Source organism: Hevea brasiliensis, chromosome 3 (genome assembly GCF_030052815.1).
Source record: "Hevea brasiliensis isolate MT/VB/25A 57/8 chromosome 3, ASM3005281v1, whole genome shotgun sequence".
NCBI classification, from domain to species: domain Eukaryota; kingdom Viridiplantae; phylum Streptophyta; class Magnoliopsida; order Malpighiales; family Euphorbiaceae; genus Hevea; species Hevea brasiliensis.
The window spans coordinates 97,950,249-97,970,240 of record NC_079495.1 but is presented as its reverse complement, the minus strand read 5'-3'; the positions used below and the strand labels follow the sequence as shown (position 1 = coordinate 97,970,240).

Here is a 19,992-nt window from a genome sequence, read left to right as displayed (position 1 = left end):
TATGATTTTCATTTAGGTGCAATCGGATCAGCGATAACTCACAGCCACAGGGACTTGGGACTGAGTTTTTAGGTCGGTCTGGACAACCTATGGATATCTGAAGGTAATCATGTTTACAATTGTTTTCAAACGTTCTAAACGCGTTCTAGATAGCAGAATTTATGAAAGGTAATCCTGAATTCAAGTTGTGCAGTTTTCACCTCAGTTAAACTAGCTGGTTATTTTGTAAAATATTCCTGATATGTTTAAAAATAATTAAAATAAATTGTATAAAGTTTAAGATGATGTGAAAGACCCCCAATGATATTTTAGAAAATTTTTGGAAGGTATTTAATAATTATCGGGATTGTAGAGGAGCTAGAGACCCGAGCTGAAGATTTAACGATTATACTTATATTAGGTTTCTCGTAAGCTCTGAATGGGCATTATAATTACTGTTGTAGGCCTAAAACTCTATGTTGTTACTTTTAGTTAAGTTTTATTACAGGGGGTTAGGTCTAATTACAGAGGAGACTCTTTCGAAATTTCAGTGAGACCTTAAGATTTATTCTTGCTTTCATATTTTAAATTAATTAGTTAATTTTATCAGCCAATTGATAGAGGTTAGTGTTTTTGTATAAGTGATTGGTGCCGGCCTGCCTTCTTCCTTCCACCGGCCTGTAAGTTAAATGTTGATTATTTTTATAATTTCAAATTATTTATATTTTAGTATGCTTATGCATTTTATAAATATATTTACATAGTTAAATAAATTAGAAGCATTCTTGTTGTTACATATTTATTTATTAGTAATTACTTGTGTTTATCGCCTTGAGAATAATTTGGAGCTGTGTGTATGATACACATATGTCGTATAGGATGGATATAGATTGGACAGGTAGTCGTTACTTAAACTAGTCTCACTGGAACCCGATCCTTATGGATATGGAGAGTCGGGGTGAGGCACGACTTTAAGTTAATCTTGCTGGCCCCCGCACATGGAATTTAGTGAAAGTCCGGCTTGAGTTGAGTTCGTGATAGGTCTTGGAATAAGAGAGTTGGATAGGGGATCAACTCCAATAGTATGCATGAAAATGCTATTCTGAGTGTTTGTATAGCTCCAAATTATCTTCTTGTGTGAGAATTAGTGATTTACTTGATATAAATATTTGATATATATTTCATTGTAGGATTACACTAGTTTTAAGTACTTATAGAAATTGCATCTATAATCAATATCTAAATTCACTGAGCCGAACGCTCATTCTTGTTCAATATTTTTTCCAGATTACAAGAGGAGAAATTTTATTTTAGAGTTTAACTTATATTTTTCTATCGTAGGTTGCTGTAGTGCTTACTTATTAATTTTATTTATTGTGTTTAATTATTTACTTATTTATTTATTAAATTCTTATAGCTCCGCTATAACATTGGTGTATAAATAAATTGTTTTAATTAATGGTATTAAATTGATTATTTATGTTGAGTATTAGGGTTGAGTTTAGCTCTCCTAATTGTGCATCTATAATGGCTTCTAGGTTGAGATGACCTAAGTTTAATTATAGTATTTTAATTTGTCTTGTACAATAGGTTTTGAGTTTGGGTTTAGTTATGGGTTTTGTTAACAGTAAGGCTCATTACGAGTTTTAGAGGTTTTATGTTGACTTAATTCCGACTGCCGGTTCGGCCCATTAAATTGGGTCATGATAGAGGCTTCTTGAGTTTCCTACGAAGTGGGTCTATCGACTGCTTCATTATGGCTTTATACTTCTCAGCGATTGCCTGAGTCAAGGCTTAGTGGGAAGGTGGTGGACGCAGTTGGGTTCACCAAATTGATATGCCATAGGCCGACCCAACTCTATAAGAGACTACGATACCTCGGTCTTTTGCGTTTATCACCCTCCAATTTGGTCACCTCTATTGCTCTTAGTGGCGAATTAAAAAAAAATATATATATATATCGTAGGGTCAACATATAAAAAATAAATAAGAAAATATTATCAAATATAATATTAATATCTTATTATTAAACTCGACGAAATCTAATATTCTGAAAATTATTGATAACTACATCATTGTTAATATTATTAAATATCTATCTCTTCATGTAGATAACTAATTCATCAATTGATTATATATGTAGTTGCACAGTTTTACTGTGATAAAGTTTATTAGTGAAAAGAGCTCATTCCACAATTGTAGCGGTTTATAATGTGTAAGTTTTAAAAGTAAATAAACTTGTAGATAAATAATTTTCTTTTTCATTTCAACAAATTTCTTTTGTCTCAACTAATTCTCTTCGTCTCAATCAAAAAGATGGTTCAATGATAAATTTTTTTAGAGTACATTTTAAATTAATGTAAATATGTGTAAGGATTTTTTTTTTTTTTTAATTAAAAGAGGGTTCATTTGACCCCTCATTTGCAAATGTACATCCGCCACTGGTTGCTCTATCGGTTTGAATGGCTAGTTTTGGCTTCTGTTGGTGTGAGAATCCTAATATTGCAGCTTCAGTCTGGTCTTTCAAGTTTCAATCTCTTTAGTTTTCCCTTTCTTGGTTCCCTTTGCAGCTTCAGTGGTGGATGAACAGCGACGTTTAGGGGGTGATTGGTTTATCTGTTGGGTTCAGCTGATAGCTGATAGACACCCAAACAAGTAAATTGTGGTGTTTGACAAGTTTAAAAAAATAGAGCTGATAGCTGATGGACAACTGATATGATACCCATCAGCTGCAGTTTGTATCAGCTCTATTTTTAGGGGCCTGTTTGGTTTAACTGTTGAATACAACTGATGATAGGTGATAAGTATTCTTGTTAGTGATAGTGATAGCGATAGTGATGATAGGCTTTTATGTTAAGTGTTTGGCAAAATTATATTTAGCTGTTGCTGTTCATATGTGAAATGACTAATAAGGGTATATATCATATAATTTATTTTATTATTTAAATAAATATAAAATTATAAATTTATTACATTATATTAAATATATAATTATTAAATTAATATATTATATTATTTAAATAAATATATAATTATTAATCTTTTATATTATATAATTTATTTTATTATTGAAATAAGAAAATAATTATTTTTTAAGATAATTAAATAATTTTAAAAATAAAAATAAAATAATAAAATAATTATTATTGTTAATAGAAAAATTTATAATTAATTTTAAGTTTTTAGATATAAATAAATATTTTATATTTTATGTTATTAATAAAAAATATTTTATCAAAATTAAAATACGTTAATTAAAATATTAAAATTTAAAATGAAAAAATAAAAATATTAATAATATTAATTTTTTAGTTAAATAAAAAAGGATAATATGGTCAAAATAAAAAATAAAACCAAATCAGCTATTAGCTGATGAGAAACAGCTCTAAAAATAGAGCTGATACAAACTGCAGCTGATGGGTATCATATCAGTTGCCCATCAGCTATCAGCTCTATTTTTTTGAGCTTGCCAAACACTATAGTTTACCTGTTTGGGTGTCTATCATCATCACCGCACTCCAACAGTAAACCAAACACCCCTAGATGCTTTCTCATCGGTGATGGTGATCTAGTTTTATTTTTTATTTTGACCATATTATCCTTTTTTATTTAACTTGAAAATTAATATTATTAATATTTTTATTTTTTTATTTATAATTTTAATATTTTAATTAATGTATTTCAACTTTATTAAAATATTTTTTATTAATAACATAAAATATAAAATATTTATTTATATCCAAAAACTTAAAATTAATTATAAATTTTCTATTAACAATAATAATTATTTTATTATTTTATCTATATTTTTAAAATTATTTAATTATCTTAAAAAATAATTATTTTCTTATTTCAATAATAAAATAAATAATATAATATAATATATTAATTTAATAATTATATATTTAATTTAATAATAAAATAAATAATATAATGTAATAAATTTATAATTTTATATTTATTTAAATAATAAAATAAATTATATGACATATATCCTTATTAGTCATTTCACATATTAACAGCAACAGCTAAATATAATTTTACCAAACACTTAATATAAAATAGCTATCATCAGCTATCAGTTATCAGCTATCAACTAACGGTAACAGCTATCGGTTGTATTCAACAGTTAATCCAAACAGGCCCTTAGTCTTTATTTCAACCTCCCAGAGTTTCTGCCTTTTGAGAGATACTGTTTTTCTTTGGGCTTCGGGCTCGTATTCTTGTATGGGCTTGGGCTGTGTTGACTTGATATTGCTGTTTTGGGAAGCGAGGGCTTGTTAGTTATTCTCCAGTTATCTTTTAGGGCTTTTTATGCAATTACCATTTTCAAAAAAAAAAAGAAAAAAAAATTCGAGTTAAATTATAGAGTAACTAGTTAATTAATGACAATTGGGTATTCCTTAAAACAAAAGCAATTATGAGAAGCGAAATTTTCATTTCATTTTCAATGATTTAACTTTGAAATTCTATTAAGCTAATCAATTTTCTTTACAGTGTTGAACAAAGAGACAGCTTCAGATGTTCCCCAAATAACAGTGTATGCGTCCCAAGGCTTCCTTGTACAAGTTATTATTAGGCAGCAGTAAGATCGGAATTGTGTCTCCCAGTAGCTCTAATGTAACACAAAACTGCCACCAGAAAGGTGGTGGCAAGACCGCCTAGGATCACCCCACCACCGGCAACCGATGTATCAAATGAGTGGTGGTGCCTTTCGTGCAGCAAGTGAATCTCCTGTCCTTTGACGCTAACACCCTCTTCATTCTTTCCAGATTGTGGAGCAATGGATGGGCTAGGACTGGGAGCAACCGACTGGTGATTTCCAAGTTTCCTGGGAAGGGGTGATTCCTGAGAATTCCAGTATGAATAGGAGGGACTAGGTGCTGGTGGATCTGAGGAGACCAAGGATTGAAACCCATTATTAGCCATGGCCAGAACCACAAAAGCATCTGCGAGCAAAATGAAGGAAACCAGAAAAATTTGAGCCATTATATTGGAGATGCTTGGTTGAGTTGTTTGAGGCAGTGAAGGTGAAGAAGAAGCTTTGGATATTATATATAGTGGGTTGGATTAATTAGAAGGAGAGATCTCATCTATGAGCGTGTGGGTTTGATGGAAATTTCTTTTTGTTAGATTCCAGGGATAATTTATTCAATTTGATAATCTGTTATTACAGGGCTGTCTTGCTTCTGTTGAGTATGAGGGGACACAGAAGGAGATACACGTGTAAGCATTATAATATATTAGAAATACAACTAAGATTCAATTAAGGGAACAGTAGGATCTCTATTATGTTTGCTTGTAGAGTTGTAATCTGTTAGCACATTATTATTTTTATACATTGGGTTTCAGAAATAATTCATCGGGGCACTGCTTCCCATAAATCTCAATAGGAAAAGAATCTGGTAAGAAGTTGCCTAAGCAATTTTCAGAATAAAAAATCATTCTCTAGATTAAACCCATTATTGTGAGGTGTAGCCATCCCAAGATGATCTGAACCAATTGAACATACAGTGAAAAAGACCGGCTGGGGTGAGGTGGGGATTTCAAATGTTTGTGGGTATAGCCCACTTAAGACTGTAAAAATGTATCACTGATTATACAGCCCCAATTGCATATCCATTCTATTTAACACTACATTTATATCTGGGAGATTACATGTTGAGTTACAAAAACAGTTTCTTTAAAAAGCAAGGTAAGCCTACGTGCGTTAACCTTTCTAGAACTCACAAATGTGAGATGTTTTTATCATTGAAAAAAATTTGTCAATAATTAATGTATTTGACAGTCGATTATTTATCTTCGAAAGTAGAGCAACTATGTAGGCTAATTCATGCATATTGTCTGGTACGTGTCTTCTTTGCAGGGAGAGTTGCAAGTCTCTCTTCTTCAGTGCAAAATCTGAATCTAAAATGGTCGAATAGACCAAAAGCAACAAGGTATTGATTTGAAAAGCAAGTAATTAAAAATTGCTTGTCTTGTCTGCAGACTTGCAAAGGTAATTAATATTGATCAATATCATCATTAATGTATAGAAAACTAATTAAAGATTTTTACCAGACACTAAATAAACTAATGTCTCAGTGAATTTAGGCACAAATATCTGCTTAAATGAGCATTCTGCATTCATGTGATCTTCGTAATCAAATGGATTTGGTGCAATGACCCTGAGGTTTGCCTTCCATTTTGCAATTTGCATGATATGATGAGGGAATATATGTATGTCTGCAGGTAACTATTCCTATTTATCAAATCAATAATCAAGGAGCACCCAAATGGAAATGGATGTTTCTTATATTAAAATTCTCATTACCAAGTTCACTTTCGTTTCAGATAATTGTTAAAAATTAATTATATAATTGAAAAGGAGATATGATTATCACTTAAATTTATATTACTGATATAAAAATATTATAAAAAAAAATTGGATTTCTATTTGGAATTTAGCTCTCTTTTTTCTGGATTTCAATGGTTTGTGATCGATTGTACTTGTGAGTCCTGTTCTCTGTGATATATGTGTATTGGTTGCAATGTTTGTTGTTTGGATTGCTTTGCTTGATTGCGAGCAGCTAGGTTAGTGCATTGAAAACTGGAGACATAATGTTGGAATGGTTATTCTCTGGCTACCAAGCGGCTGTTGTATCAATTATTTGAGAAGGGGAAAAAAAATAATAAGTTGATGCCCTCTGTAAAGGGAGCAAGGAAGGTCTAGGGCACCTTGGAGCATAAACTATAAAGACCAAAGCCATTTGATTAAGAAGATAGATGTCAGTTTCTTGTCTCTGCATCATAGGTTGCATTGTTGCAGATTCTTGATTTAAAAAATGGTTGGAGATCCCTTGCCAACTCATGAAATTGGCGATTAATTGTCAAACCCAGTGGGGTAGCAAGTTGGTGCCTTTTTCACATGCAGAGCTCTGTGTGTGTGTGTGTGTGTGTGTGTGTGTGTGTGTGTGTGTGTGTATGTGGCAAGTGATTGCTCCGCTTTCTAAGCTCAGCTTCTCGCGCATATCCTCACCAGTGACCAGTAGCAGAGCGAGTGTGGTGTGCTTTGCCTAATTTAATTATGTGTCAAGAAATTTTTTTAAAGGAAAAAAGTATGCAATTTGAATTTTGGAATAAGGTGATCATAGGGCCTGCTTTTATATCTTCTGTTTTGCAGTGGATCACTGAACTAACAGTACCAGTCCAGTCCTCCAGGCTGAGTGTTTTGCTACTGTCAAACAATATTTTAGAACTCATCTTTGCAGTTGTGGCTGTCTTGATGGAGGTGAAGTGAGAACCATCAAGTAATACATTTGTAGAACTTCTTTAACAGAGCCATTCTGAATGGTATTCGGGAGCTTCCAGATAGGAGTTGGGAAGTTCATATCGCTCGTGCGAGCCAGGACGTTATTTTTTTTTTTTTCACCAGTTTATTAGCTATTCTAGATTAGCTCAGTTAATTATCGCCTAAGGTACAATATATATAATAAGCTTATCATATGAGATTTATATATTTATATTTTAAATTTATAAAAAATTAAATCTAAATATTTTTTTCCCATATTTCAAAATCCTTTCAGTTGCTGTTTTCACATGACTTCTTCTTTGCATTAAATAGTTGCGTCAATCTCCTTTTGAGAAAAACTACGGGGGAGCTTATAGATAAGTGTTAACAAGTTTATATTATTCTTATTTACTGCCAAGATGACATTAGAACAAAGCGATTGGCCATTTAAGTACTAATTCTTTGTTTGGGATCTCCATCTTCTGAATGACGTTATTTTTTGCATATATATATTTTTAATTATTAAAAAGATTATTTTAAAATTACTTTCAATTAAAAGTTAGGGACTGATTTTGGTCTAATACTTTAATTTAAGCCTAATTAAACTTTTTTTTTTATCAGAATATCCATTTTATTTAAATAAAATTAGGAGAGTATAAGACTAAAAATGAAATTAAAATATAAGCAAACTTTCAAACAAATATATTTCTAGCACTCTTAATACACTCAATGTTTACACAGACTTAAAACAAAAAAAAAAGAAAAGAAATTAAATTAGTAACAAGTGAGCCTCCTAAAATTAAGTGGAACACAAATTGAAGATCACCTGTGAGTCATACAGAAATGTGAGACAAATAAAAATTTTGTTAATCTCCAGGTAGGTTAAATCAACTTTCTGAAATCATTTATAAACTAATAGTTTAAGTCTCTTTAATGTTAAATAAACACTTGTCTCCATGAAAAGTAAATCAAATATCGAGTAAATCGATCCAAAACACCACTCGATCTTATACTTTTTTCTCTTTTCAAGCATAAAAAAGCTCTGTAGGGAGATTAGAGGTGAATTAATGAAAGATAGCATAAATTATAAAATTTTTATTAAAATGGGTAAAACTCATATGAAAAATAAAGAGATAAGAGAAAGAAAGATGAAGGAAAAGGAGAATAAAGAAGAAGATTATAAAAAAAAAAAAAAAGGTAAAAAGCATAGAGGAGAAATAAATGGAGGGAGGGTGAGGTTGTTCTCAAGTTCCTAAAGTCAGTTTAGTGATGAAAGAATTTTCAATGAGATAAAGTCTGAAGAGAGGTTTTGCTAGAAATATCAGCCTAATTAAACTTTGCTTACAGGTTCAAGAATAAATCAATATTTATTTCAAATCCACACTGGCACAAATCAAAATGCTAAGATCTTTTAAAAAAAAAAAAAAAAAAAACCAAAAGATTAAACGTTGCACCAGCCGGGAATCGAACCCGGGTCTGTACCGTGGCAGGGTACTATTCTACCACTAGACCACTGGTGCTTGATGAAACATTTCGACGCTAAAATATAAACGAGGCTGCACAGATCGCAGCATGAGATTCAAACGCTGTTTTCAGCTCAACGAGTTTATTTACTTTGGCCGGAAAATCTTCACCTGTAAACTTGTCAATCGCGCCAATTTATTTCACAATCAATGTCTGTCTCAATTCCAATGCAGCTCTCCTTCTCTAAAACCTTATCACCCCAAAGCGCACTCTTTCTCTCTAGGTTCTCCCACCTCTCCTTAAACACTTCACCCGTTCCCCGCAACACTACCGTCATCCGCATGGGTGGCGGCCCCAGAACTTACCCAGGCGGAGTATCCAAGTGGCAATGGAAGCGAATGCAGGCTAAGAAAGCTAAACAGCTTCTAAAAGCTCGACTCTGCTGCGAGAGACAGATTTACGAAATGCAAAGGAGAGCGGAGCTCAAGGTGGCGGTTGCGGAGCTTGAACGCCACTGGAAGGTGGTCGAGAAAGCACCGACGTTGTTCTCTGTTAGTGCGGATGAGCAAGTGAAGGTCTTGGCCGATCGGTTTCAGAAACCGGGCGGGTTCGATTTGTGGTCGGAGAAGGATGGGCCCCAGCTGTTTGAGACTCCCGATGGGGTCCCCTCCGCTAGGTTTTTCCCTAAAGGTGTTGTTCATAATGTCAGGCCTTACCGTCAGATTGCCGGGAATGGTGATTTTGATAGTGGAGAGGAGGATTCTGCTTTAGAAAGCGAAAGCGAAAGTGAAAATGGAAATAAAGATAGATATGTTAGTGCTGTGGCAAGGAATGGGTGCAAGACTAATGGTATGTCAATCAATGGGAAGTTTAGGAGAGGTGATTTGTACACTGGAAGGAAAAAGGATGATGTGGATTCGTTGGTAATGGAAGTTAGTTCAGATTCTGAGAGTGGCTAAATGGGGGCATGGATAAGAAGACAAGAAGCAGAAATGGTGGTGAATTTAGGAAGCAGGGCAACGCAAGTAGATTTAGGAGTGGTTTAAGTTCACTAGATTCAGGGCAAGTTGGTTTAGGTAGAAAGCAAAGAGTTGGTTATGATACTAAGATTAATAGGAGTAAGATTGATGGTAGGATTAATCAGAGTAATGTTTTACGAAATCCTAGATATTCTGAGTCTGAAGTTTTTGATATGAGTTTACAACAGGATGGGAGTTATGGGTTCCAAGCCAAAAATAGGCAGATTGACTCTAATTCTCAGCCTAAAGAGGCATTTGAGTGATTCTAGCTTTAATTGACTGATGGAATAAATAGAATTTGTGGCTAGAACTAGCTATTGATGCTATCAAATTGGTAAATAGTAATGAACTGTATTTCATTAGTTATGTTCATAGAATTCTGGCATTTCAGGTAAGTGCAAGTTGTTATGACCGGTGACCATATCATATTTGGTGCTTAATGTAAATGAGTCTCAACAAATGGAAGATGATCAGGTAATAGTTGTTACTTTCTTAACTATAAACTGATGAACATCTGTATGCATTATGTGTTTTGTTCAATTTAGTAAAGCTGTATATTGAACTGCTCAAAGGATTCAATGGAGATTTAGCTGGTGTTTGGGATTTGTATCATTTTTTTTTTGCTCCTAATAGATTAAAATGTAATTGTGTGTTCTGTTCAATTTAGTAACGTATGCATATTAACCTTTTTAAACACCCCCCCCCCCCCCCCCCACCCCAAAAAAAAAAAAAAAGAAACCAGAAAAAGAGCTTTGCATTTTTGTGCAAAGTATGGAATGCCACTTGAATTTGGTGTGAACTGAAAACAACTGATTGAGACTTTTCATGGATCATTATTTTATTTTAATAGATATCTTAGATATTTGAAAGAAGATTTAACTAGGTGATGATTGGGAGGACAAGTAAATGGACCTAATTCTGATCTTGGTGACATATTTTGTCCTTTCTATGTGTCATAACAATTTGACATAAAATTAAAAGGGGAATGAAAAAGTTTATGAACTAACACTATGATGTTTAAAACTGAGTCCAAGGCGAAATTTGGCCTCTATTTGGGCAAGTACCCATTGTTGCATGTGCTTGGTAAGTGAGGGTACATATATGGGGCTACCTTCAAGTAGCCTGTAGCGGATAACCTATATTCTGCATTTTAATGGAAATTTAAACAGTGAAAATTGAAGTGCATTTGTTTTTACTCTTTTTGAAAGCGCCGACTGATTGATTAAATATGCTGTTAAGCTGAATTTCTTGTGCTTTTCGTATAAGCTCTTTTGATTGACACACAACAAACATCTAGAGCATAAGATAGCCTAAAATTAATCTTTAGACATTTTCTGTTGGGAAGAAATGGAGATGTTATAGCGTCATAGAGGTCATTGGGCTTTGCACCAAGTGATAGAGAAATAGTTAAGGCATTAGTATAGACAAGTGACTGATAGCCAGGTTGTTGATGCATTTGTGCAAGGCTGTTAAGCGGAGTTTCGAAGGGCTTTTAGAAATTTTGAGTACTAGTAGTTTGGTAGGCTAATCTTGTAAATGATTAAAAGATGTCACCTGGGAGGAACTTGAATACCACATTGTGCTTAGGGAAATTGAAAGTTGAACTTTGAAGGCTTGGTTAACTGGCTGTATTATGTATTGTTGAAATTAGGCTTAAAATTTTGGAAATTAATCAAGGCATAACTCTAAATACCGTGTGCATGGATTTTTCAATTTTGTTTGTTGAAGTCCAGCTAGGTGAATGTAATTGGATCTGCTTAACATTGTCATTTATGAAGGAAATAGCATATATTTTCTTCAATCCCAAATAGTTGGGGTTCCATATTATCCCATTTTGATTGCCAATAAAGGATCTTCATTTTAGGAGCTAACTTCTTTACATGGATGGAACGATGGTTACCAGATTCGCTTACCTTCCTTGGGTTTTGTTACTTAGATCGTGCATCCCAAATTGCCTAAAGACGTGATCTGGATCACCAGATCAAGTGATTTCATTCACTTGGCACAAAATCAAAGGGCTTGGCTTAAAATCAAACAGTGCATAGGAGGAGGAGTAGGAGGTATGCATCACCAAAGGAACAAGAGGCATTCTCTCTGCATCACTAGGAGAAGAAGAGTCGGAGGAAGAAGACACATAGAAGCCTAGTTGTTTGAAGCCCTAATTTACAAGGCCTACAAGTAAAAGCTCCTCATATTATTATATTTAGAATTTAGGACTTAAGGGTTCATGTAAATGTAAAACCCTAAGTTACAGTTAAATGCCCAGCTTAATATCATTACCAGGCCTACAAGCTCAACATATTATTTCTTTTACTAATATTAGTCTCCTATAATGTATACGTCATAAAAAAAGTTAAAAATTATGAAAAAGCAAAATAAAATTATTATTTTTAAGTGTAAAAGGTTATGCTAATTAAGTGTAATTAACACATTGTGAATTAAATTGATATAATTCATATATTGTATTATGAATTAAGTATATCAACAGGTCCCTCTCTCTCTAAACTTTCAAAGAGAGAAATTTCTCTTGTTTTTCTTCCTCTTCTGGGGGTTCGTGGGTTTTTCTCTGCCTATGTGAGGCTTCCCCCGCCCTATCCCTCTTGCTCGATATTGTTTGTTTACCTTCCCCATTTCCCGGGTGGTATAAATACTTTTTGCTTGCTTCTTTTCTTGCAATTCTGTGCTAAATGCAGAGGGCCTCGTTGGATCTGCTGCATTAGCTTGGTTGTCTGGTTGACGGCAAGTCTGTGTTTTTGTTATGCCGTCGGATGTGAAGGGGAGTTGGTTTTTGGCTTTACAGGCTTCTTAGGGGAAAGTTTTATGGGGATTACATTACCGATACCTCAGTAGCATCCAATTTTCCTCCTTGGCTCTAAATCCTGTCAAGAGAACGCCTTGCCCTTCTTACAGAGCTGCTAAAACTGAGAAACATATGGGCTCCGTTGAGATCATTAAGCGAACGTTGGCTCCGTTTGTGCTTTTCTGTTCACCTTCGTCGGCCTGAGCTCATTGGGCGTGATCGGCGTTGCAGACTTCAACCTTCCTCGCAGTTGGTCTTTGAAACTCACGGGCTGGATCACGAACCATATGGCTGATAGAACATGGGCTTTAGGGCTCTTCTATCTATTTGGTTTCAAGTGGTTAGAGTTGCTGGGCTTTAGTTTCCTTGGACCTTAGAGGTTCGTTTGTTTTTTTTTTCATATTTGGGCTGCAGGCCTGGTTCTATAAGCTTCCCCTTTTTTTAATGAATCTACTACTAGCTTTGGGAAAAAAAAAAATCAATTAAGCCTATTCCTGCATACCATATAGTTAAGTGGTGTATTACGTACCCATATCATGTGATTAAAAATGTACGGCGTTCAGGAAAAACATCTGTGTGCAAAATCTTTTAATCTGAAGATGGTAGGATTTTCTAAACGACAATAAGTTAGAGAAAAGTCCAAGCGATCAAAGTCATATTTAGACAACCCTTTTCTTTCTAATCCATTGATTTTACATTTAACATAATCTGCAAGTGAAGATCTTCAAGAGCCTTTTTTCCCTAATCTAAGTAGGTCTTTTTTTTTATAAGAGGCTTTGACTTTTTGCTACACAAATGAGCAGTTAATTGGTTAATTACTGCCATTTGGTCCTCTGCTTTTGAACTGCCAATTGCCTTTGTCTCACGATTGTGTAAAATGATGCCTCCAAAATATATCAACCAAAGAAAATCTCAGAGTATCTATATTGAGGTTGCATTTATGATGAGGGGCAATTCTGGAGTTCCTTGTTCGATGAAGGTGTGCTGCTATTATCCAAAGACCCAAAGATCAAGTTTATACCTTTTACTTTCCATCATTAGGCCTCTGCTTCTTTTTTTTTTTTAAACACTAATATGCTGACTTGAATAGTGAATCCTAAGGTTGATAGTGTGAACATCATCTTGTCGGCATAAGGATCTCATAATTGGACATGGATTATGTAGTGGCTTTCTCTGACTGTTTCATTGAACGGCCAGAAGGGTAAATTTTCAGACTCAAGATAGCATTTACACTCTTGTGCAAGCTTGTAATGTTGTTTGTATTATTTCTTATTTTCAGATTACAAATGCTTTTTTATGTGTGCTTTTTTCTTTTATCCTCTCTCTGTCTCACGCTTTCACACGTATTCTTTATTTTTTTTGAAGGAGTAGGGTATTCCCCATTGCGATGCGACGTGGGAAAATTATGTGGCAGTCTCAATCTAGGTTAGGTCTTCCACCAAAACCTTATCTACTGGGGGTATTGGTTTATTATTCACTTGATTAGGAGTCAATTTTCATCTTGTCTAAAGTATCAAGATGATCAAGTTTGATACCCTACTCCAAAATATATCAACCAAAGAAAATCTCTCAGTATCTATATTAAGGTTGCATTCATGATGATGGGCAATTCTGGAGTTCCTTGTTCGATGAAGGCGTGCTGCTATTATCCAAAGAGCCAAAGATCAAGTTTATACCTTGTGCAAGCTTGTAATGTTGTTTGTATTATTTCTTATTTTCAAATTACAAATGCTTTTTTATGACCATGTGCTTTTTTTATGAAATACCAATTGAAGTGTGGAAATGTTTGGGAGATATGAGAGTGGTATGGTTAATTAAATTATTTAATAAAATTCTAAACTCAAAGAAAATGCCCGATGAATGGAGGAGGAGTATCTTAGTACCCATTTTTAAAAATAAGGGAGACATACATAGTTGCTCAATTATAGAGGAATTAAATTCATGAGCCATACAATGAAGTTGTGGGAGAGAGTTGTGGAGCATCGACTACGTCATGATACTTCTATCTCTCTCAATCAATTTGGTTTCATGTCCGGTCGTTCAACTATGGAAGCGATTTTTCTCATTAGAAGCTTGATTGAGAAATATAGAGATGTGAAGAAAGATCTGCACATGATTTTTATTGATTTGGAAAAGGCTTATGATAGTGTTCCAAGAGATGTCTTATGGAATGTGTTAGAACAAAAGAGGGTATCTATTAGGTACATACAAGTGTTGAAAGATATGCATAAAGGAGCAACTACTATTGTGCGCACGGTGGGAGGCGACACAAGAGATTTTCCGATCTCAATTGGATTACACCAAGGATCAGCTATAAGCCCTTACCTTTTTACATTAGTTTTAGATGAATTAACGAAACATATACAAGAGAGTATTCCTTGTGCCTGATGTTTGCGGATGATATTGTTCTGATAGATGAGACACGAGAAGGAGTCAATAGAAAGCTAGAACTTTGGAGAAGTGCTCTAGAGTCAAAGGGTTTTAAGTTAAGTAGAACGAAGACAGAATACATGTATTGCAAGTTCAGTGAAGGCCAAACTGGTGATAGGGAAGGAGTTAGTTTGAATGGAGTGGTACTGTCTCAAAGTAATCACTTTAAATATCTAGGCTCAGTCCTTCAAGTAGACGGGGGATGTGAGGAAGATGTTAGTCATATGATTAAAGCTGGATGGTTGAAGTGGAGACGTGCCATGGGAGTTTTATGTGATTGTAAGATTCCCAATAAGTTGAAAGGAAAATTTTACCGTACAGCCATACGACCGGCTATGTTATATGGTAGTGAGTGTTGGGCACTGAAAGAGTCGTATGCGTCTAAGATAAGAGTTGCAGAGATGAGAATGTTAAAGTGGATGAGTGGCCATACTATATTAGATAAAGTTCGTAATGAGAGTATTAGAGAAAAGGTAGGAGTGGTGCCAATTGAAGATAAGTTGAGAGAAGGGAGATTGAAGTGGTTTGGTCATGTGAAGCGTAGAAATACGGAGGCTCCAGTTAGACAAGTAGAGCACATTAGGTTAGAGGATAGAAAGAAAAAAATGGGTAGACTTAAATTGATTTGGAGGAGAGTAGTACAACATGTCCTAGAAGCATTACACATTTCTGAGGATTTAACCCAAAATTGTTTAGAGTGGAGAAAGCGAATCCATATAGCCGACTCCAAATTTTTGGGATAAAGGCTTAGTTGAGTTGAGTAGAGTAGAGTATTCCCCATTGAGATGCGACGTGGGAAAATTATGTAGCGGTCTAAATCTAGGGTATGTCTTCCACCAAAACCTTATCTAGTGGGGGTATTGCTTTATTATTCACTTGATGAGGAGTCTATTTTCATCTTGTCTAAAGTATCAAGATGATCAAGTTTGATACAACCGCACCCAGTTTTCTTTTTGTTAAGCTAAGGGAATCATAACTTAGATCTCGTGAGATCTTCATTGCACTTTTTTTGTTTACTATTAACACAGTCAACCCATATCAACACTCTTGCCTCCACAACTTTTGCTCCCAAAGCATGAGTGGTTTTGTGGGCTGTTGCACTCATCTTCACCAACTCATTCGTACCCATGTTAGTGGATCCCATTTCAATCCATAGAGTTTTCTTTCATAATTCATCTACAAATTTGACTTGCTTTACATGGAGGATTCATATGTTATCAGTTTATCACGCCATGCTTGTCTATGGGTGCTGAGACAAGACATTTACTATTGTCAAGTGAGAGGTGATCACACTAGTGCTTCGCTTTACCACGATATTGATATGAGTTGAAATCAATCTGATTCTTTTTGCCTCCCAAATGTATACGGATGTTTCTATGGTTATAATCAAGACATGAATCTCCTCATTTTACTTGGTAAAGTCCATATTTTCTTGATTTATTTGGGCATTGCTGTTTCTGCATTATGTTTGACTAAACAGTGAAATCCATTATCATAATGCACGCCTTACTTCTTGATGCATCTAATTGGACAATCTTTAAATGTGTGTACTTCTCCAATCTTTTTCAGAGGATCACTTAATGATTGAAGATTAAATTGGACAGCTTGGCCCTGGCCATATGTTACTGCTAAAAGTAGGTTTTTGTATTCCATTATCATCATCATTAGGAATGATAGTGATATAACGCCACAGCAGAAACTGGTGTGGTAAGATTAGGGTTAAGTCTGAACCAGCCTCTGACCCGAATCTAGAACTGAATTTTGGAATCATTCAGATTGTTCCAGCCTGAATGGCCTCATATCCGAAGAGTGCTCACCCAACATTAGGATTCGAATGGCAGTTATTGGTTCCTTAAGATGTGGGTGCTGAGAATCTTGTGATTTAATCTCCAATGATCCTTGAATTAGGGATCTTGAGTACATTGCCAACAACTTCTTGACAACCTCTTAACATTTATATAAGGTAACACATCCTAAAACCTCAGATATGCTTACTCTGCTCAACTGATTATAGAAATTTCTCATTATTGTAGGTTTGGATACCCAACCGAGAGACTCACAGCAGCAACAGATAGGTGAAGGGATTATGGTGTTCACTGTTGTAGTCCCACCAAGTTGTATGCTGCTACTTTACTAATGCTTTTCTTTCTTCCCATCAATAAATGTTGACTCGGAGGAGCAGAATTGTCTTGCATGTGGATGCAGAATATGTGAGTTAGATATATGGGGACATGTAGAACTTGTTCTGAAGAGAAACAAAATCCAAAAGAATCAGAAAAAATGCATGTATCTTTTAGGAACACTACTTCAAAGTTGTCCTCTGTTCTTTTTTCTTACTAGAGAAATGAAATCACTAATGCTCCGTGTTGCATTGGATAGCTCTGCGCTGTTGGCATCATTATTACAGAGAATATGGTGGATGAAGGGACCTTGCTTTAATTGTATGGCTCTGCTGCTTGATATTAAAAGCTAATCTGCCTTTCGTTGAAACTTTTTAAGGCAATCATACACCAAATGTAAGACACAACATTACAGATTTAACAGCAACAATATTAGAGAGAAGCACAAACATTGATCTCTTTCCATTTTGAATTGCTCAGATTAGAAATTGGTACCTTGTTACCATCAACTTTTCTCTGATTTAAGGACACGTTTTTTTGGCATCAGAAATAAGAACATAATGCAATCTTAAAACCTTTTAATTATATCAAATAAATTTATTTTATTTCAAGTAGAGGAATGATTTATTTTTTCCATTGCCCAGTAATAAAATATAAACCAACTTAATAAATAAAATAATAAAATATAAAATGTTCTCATTAAAAATGTGTTTGCATATGTTGAAGAAATTAAAGGAAAAATCTTGCCTCTTTTCAGAAATATTTGATTTGATAGGATATATTTTTAATTTTAAAATCTATTTTTTTTTTCATTTGTGAGGAAAATAGTAAAAAAAAAAAATGAAATAAATCTCACCAACTTATTAATTATGGATACTTTACTCTTCAAAATAAATTTCACTTCTCATGCATGGCGCGTGGTACACATGCTATCATTATTCTCTTTCAAGGTGAAGATCTTCCAATATATATATGAATGAATGAGTGATATTCCTCAAACAATTTCTTTTTAAAGTTGCTTTTTTTTTTTCCCTGCAATCGCCATCTCAAGATACAGATCATATATTTTCCTAATTTAACGAGTGAAAGTACATAATTTAGTAAAAAAAATTCGTTGGTAATACCAAAGGAATTTCCACTATTATTAGCAACAAATTTTCAAATTCATTAAAAAAATAAGAGAAAAATGTTTAAAATAATAAATTTTATTATTATTTCAAAAAAATATATATTTTAATTTTTTATTATTATGAATACATTTTTAGTTTATTACTAATAATTATTGTAAATGAATTAAAATGAGTGAAAAATGTGGACTTGGAAAAAGAAAAAAAATAATGATGAGAAAATGAGATAAGAGAAAAATATATTAAAGAAAATGAAAAAAATAAGGTAAAAATGAAAAAAAAGAAAAAGAAAAAGAAAATAAAAGTGAAGGAAATGAGAGAAAAAAAAAGGAAAATAAAAGAAAAGAAAATGAGAGAAAAGGTAAGGAAATGAGTGAAAATAAAAAAAAATGAGAAAAAAAATATAAAAAAGAAAAAGAGAGTGAAATGAAGAAATAAAATATGTTGCTTGATTTAATAATATTTTTAGCAATGGATTGCTAACTTAAGGCATTTACCCACCACAATTTAATTATAGATTTTTCAATTCATTGCTAATTTAGTAAATTGTAAATTTCATTACCAATTTGAAAAAATAAAAAGCGCTTTTGAAAAATTGATGAACTATTTCCTTTTACAATTTAACAATGAATTAGCAATGAAATTTACCAATAAATTCAATCTCCATTACTAATTGAAGAAAAATCTTTACAATTTAGCAATGAAATTAACAACTCTTTGTTAATATACCAACAAAATAAAAATTTATTGCTAATTTGCCAAACGTAATTTAAATTTGTTGCTAAATATAGTAATGAATTTAAAATTTATTGCTAATAAAAAAATCTCTACAATTTAGTAATAGAATTAAAAATTCTTTGGTAGAAATCTTAATAATTTAGTAACATAATTAACAATTTATTGCTAATTTATTAATGAAATTAAAATTCGTTACTAAATTTAATAACATATTCAAACTTCACCGGTAATTCAAGAAAAATCTTTATAATTTAGAATTGAAAGTAAGAATTTATAACTTATATACCAATGAATCAAAATCCACTGTTAATTTACCATTGTAATACAAACTCGTTGTTAAATTTAGTAACGAATTTAAAATTTATTACTAATCAAATAAAATCCCTAAAATTTAATAATGAAATTAAAAATTAATTGATAAAAATCTCAATAATTTAGTAATATCATTAACAATCAGTTATTAATTTACTGATGAAATTAAAATTTGTTGTCAAATTTGGTAATAAATTTGAAATTCGTTAGTAATAAAAAAATTTATTACAATTTAATAACAAAATTTAGCAACTGAATCAAAATTTATATTATTTAGCAACAAATGGAAAAAGATCTGTTGCCAATCACTCTCATTTTGATTTGATATTTCTCCAGCTGAGTTGAAAATGGCCCCACCAATACCATCTCTAATAATTGGAAAGACATGACGGGCTCACACGTTTGACCGCGTAACACGCGGTTGACCGTAGGGTTGGCAATATTTGATTTAAGTTGAAAAATTAATTTTCGTAAAAGAAATTAATTAAATTAAATTAATTTAAAATTTAAAAATTTATTTTTCAGTAATTCATTTTAATTTAATTAGAAAATTTCTAGAATTAAACTGAATTATTTATTTTTTTAATTAATTATTATTAGATATTAAATTAAGTTAAAAATAAAAAATATAATTAAAATTTAATTTGAAATATATTCAAAATAAATTAAAAAAAAGCCCAATTGAAAAATTAAACTATTTTCAGTTGGATTTAATATGTTAAAAATGTTATTT

General features: G+C 32.9%; 3 protein-coding genes and 1 non-coding gene across 6 annotated transcripts; 2 read left to right on the top strand and 2 right to left on the bottom strand.

The window, feature by feature from the left end:
- Positions 1-4,486: 4,486 nt before the first annotated feature.
- LOC131178537 (uncharacterized) lies at positions 4,487-5,131 on the bottom strand. The gene has a single exon (XM_058143485.1). The coding sequence runs from the start codon at positions 4,966-4,968 to the stop codon at positions 4,555-4,557; it is 414 nt and encodes a 137-aa protein (XP_057999468.1). The 5' UTR covers positions 4,969-5,131; the 3' UTR covers positions 4,487-4,554.
- A 3,567-nt stretch (positions 5,132-8,698) lies between these two features.
- Positions 8,699-8,769, bottom strand: TRNAG-GCC (transfer RNA glycine (anticodon GCC)). Its single transcript has one exon. It is a non-coding gene; the product is annotated as a tRNA-Gly (tRNA).
- Positions 8,770-8,863: 94 nt separating this feature from the next.
- Positions 8,864-17,340, top strand: LOC110648940 (uncharacterized). 3 transcript variants are annotated; one of them, XM_058144115.1, is made up of 3 exons: positions 8,864-10,206; positions 16,532-16,596; positions 16,738-17,340. In XM_058144115.1, exon 1 carries the CDS (start codon positions 8,923-8,925, stop codon positions 9,670-9,672), a length of 750 nt encoding a protein of 249 aa, XP_058000098.1. In that variant the 5' UTR covers positions 8,864-8,922; the 3' UTR covers positions 9,673-10,206; positions 16,532-16,596; positions 16,738-17,340. The 3 variants fall into 3 exon arrangements, 2 of the variants coding, with proteins under 2 accessions (XP_058000098.1, XP_058000097.1); XM_058144114.1 differs by having other exon boundaries at positions 16,532-17,340; XR_009147637.1 differs by lacking the exon at positions 8,864-10,206 and adding an exon at positions 15,730-15,786 and having other exon boundaries at positions 16,532-17,340.
- Positions 9,671-10,335, top strand: LOC131178701 (uncharacterized). Its single transcript, XM_058144116.1, has one exon. The coding sequence runs from the start codon at positions 9,681-9,683 to the stop codon at positions 9,993-9,995; it is 315 nt and encodes a 104-aa protein (XP_058000099.1). The 5' UTR covers positions 9,671-9,680; the 3' UTR covers positions 9,996-10,335.
- Positions 17,341-19,992: the final 2,652 nt, after the last annotated feature.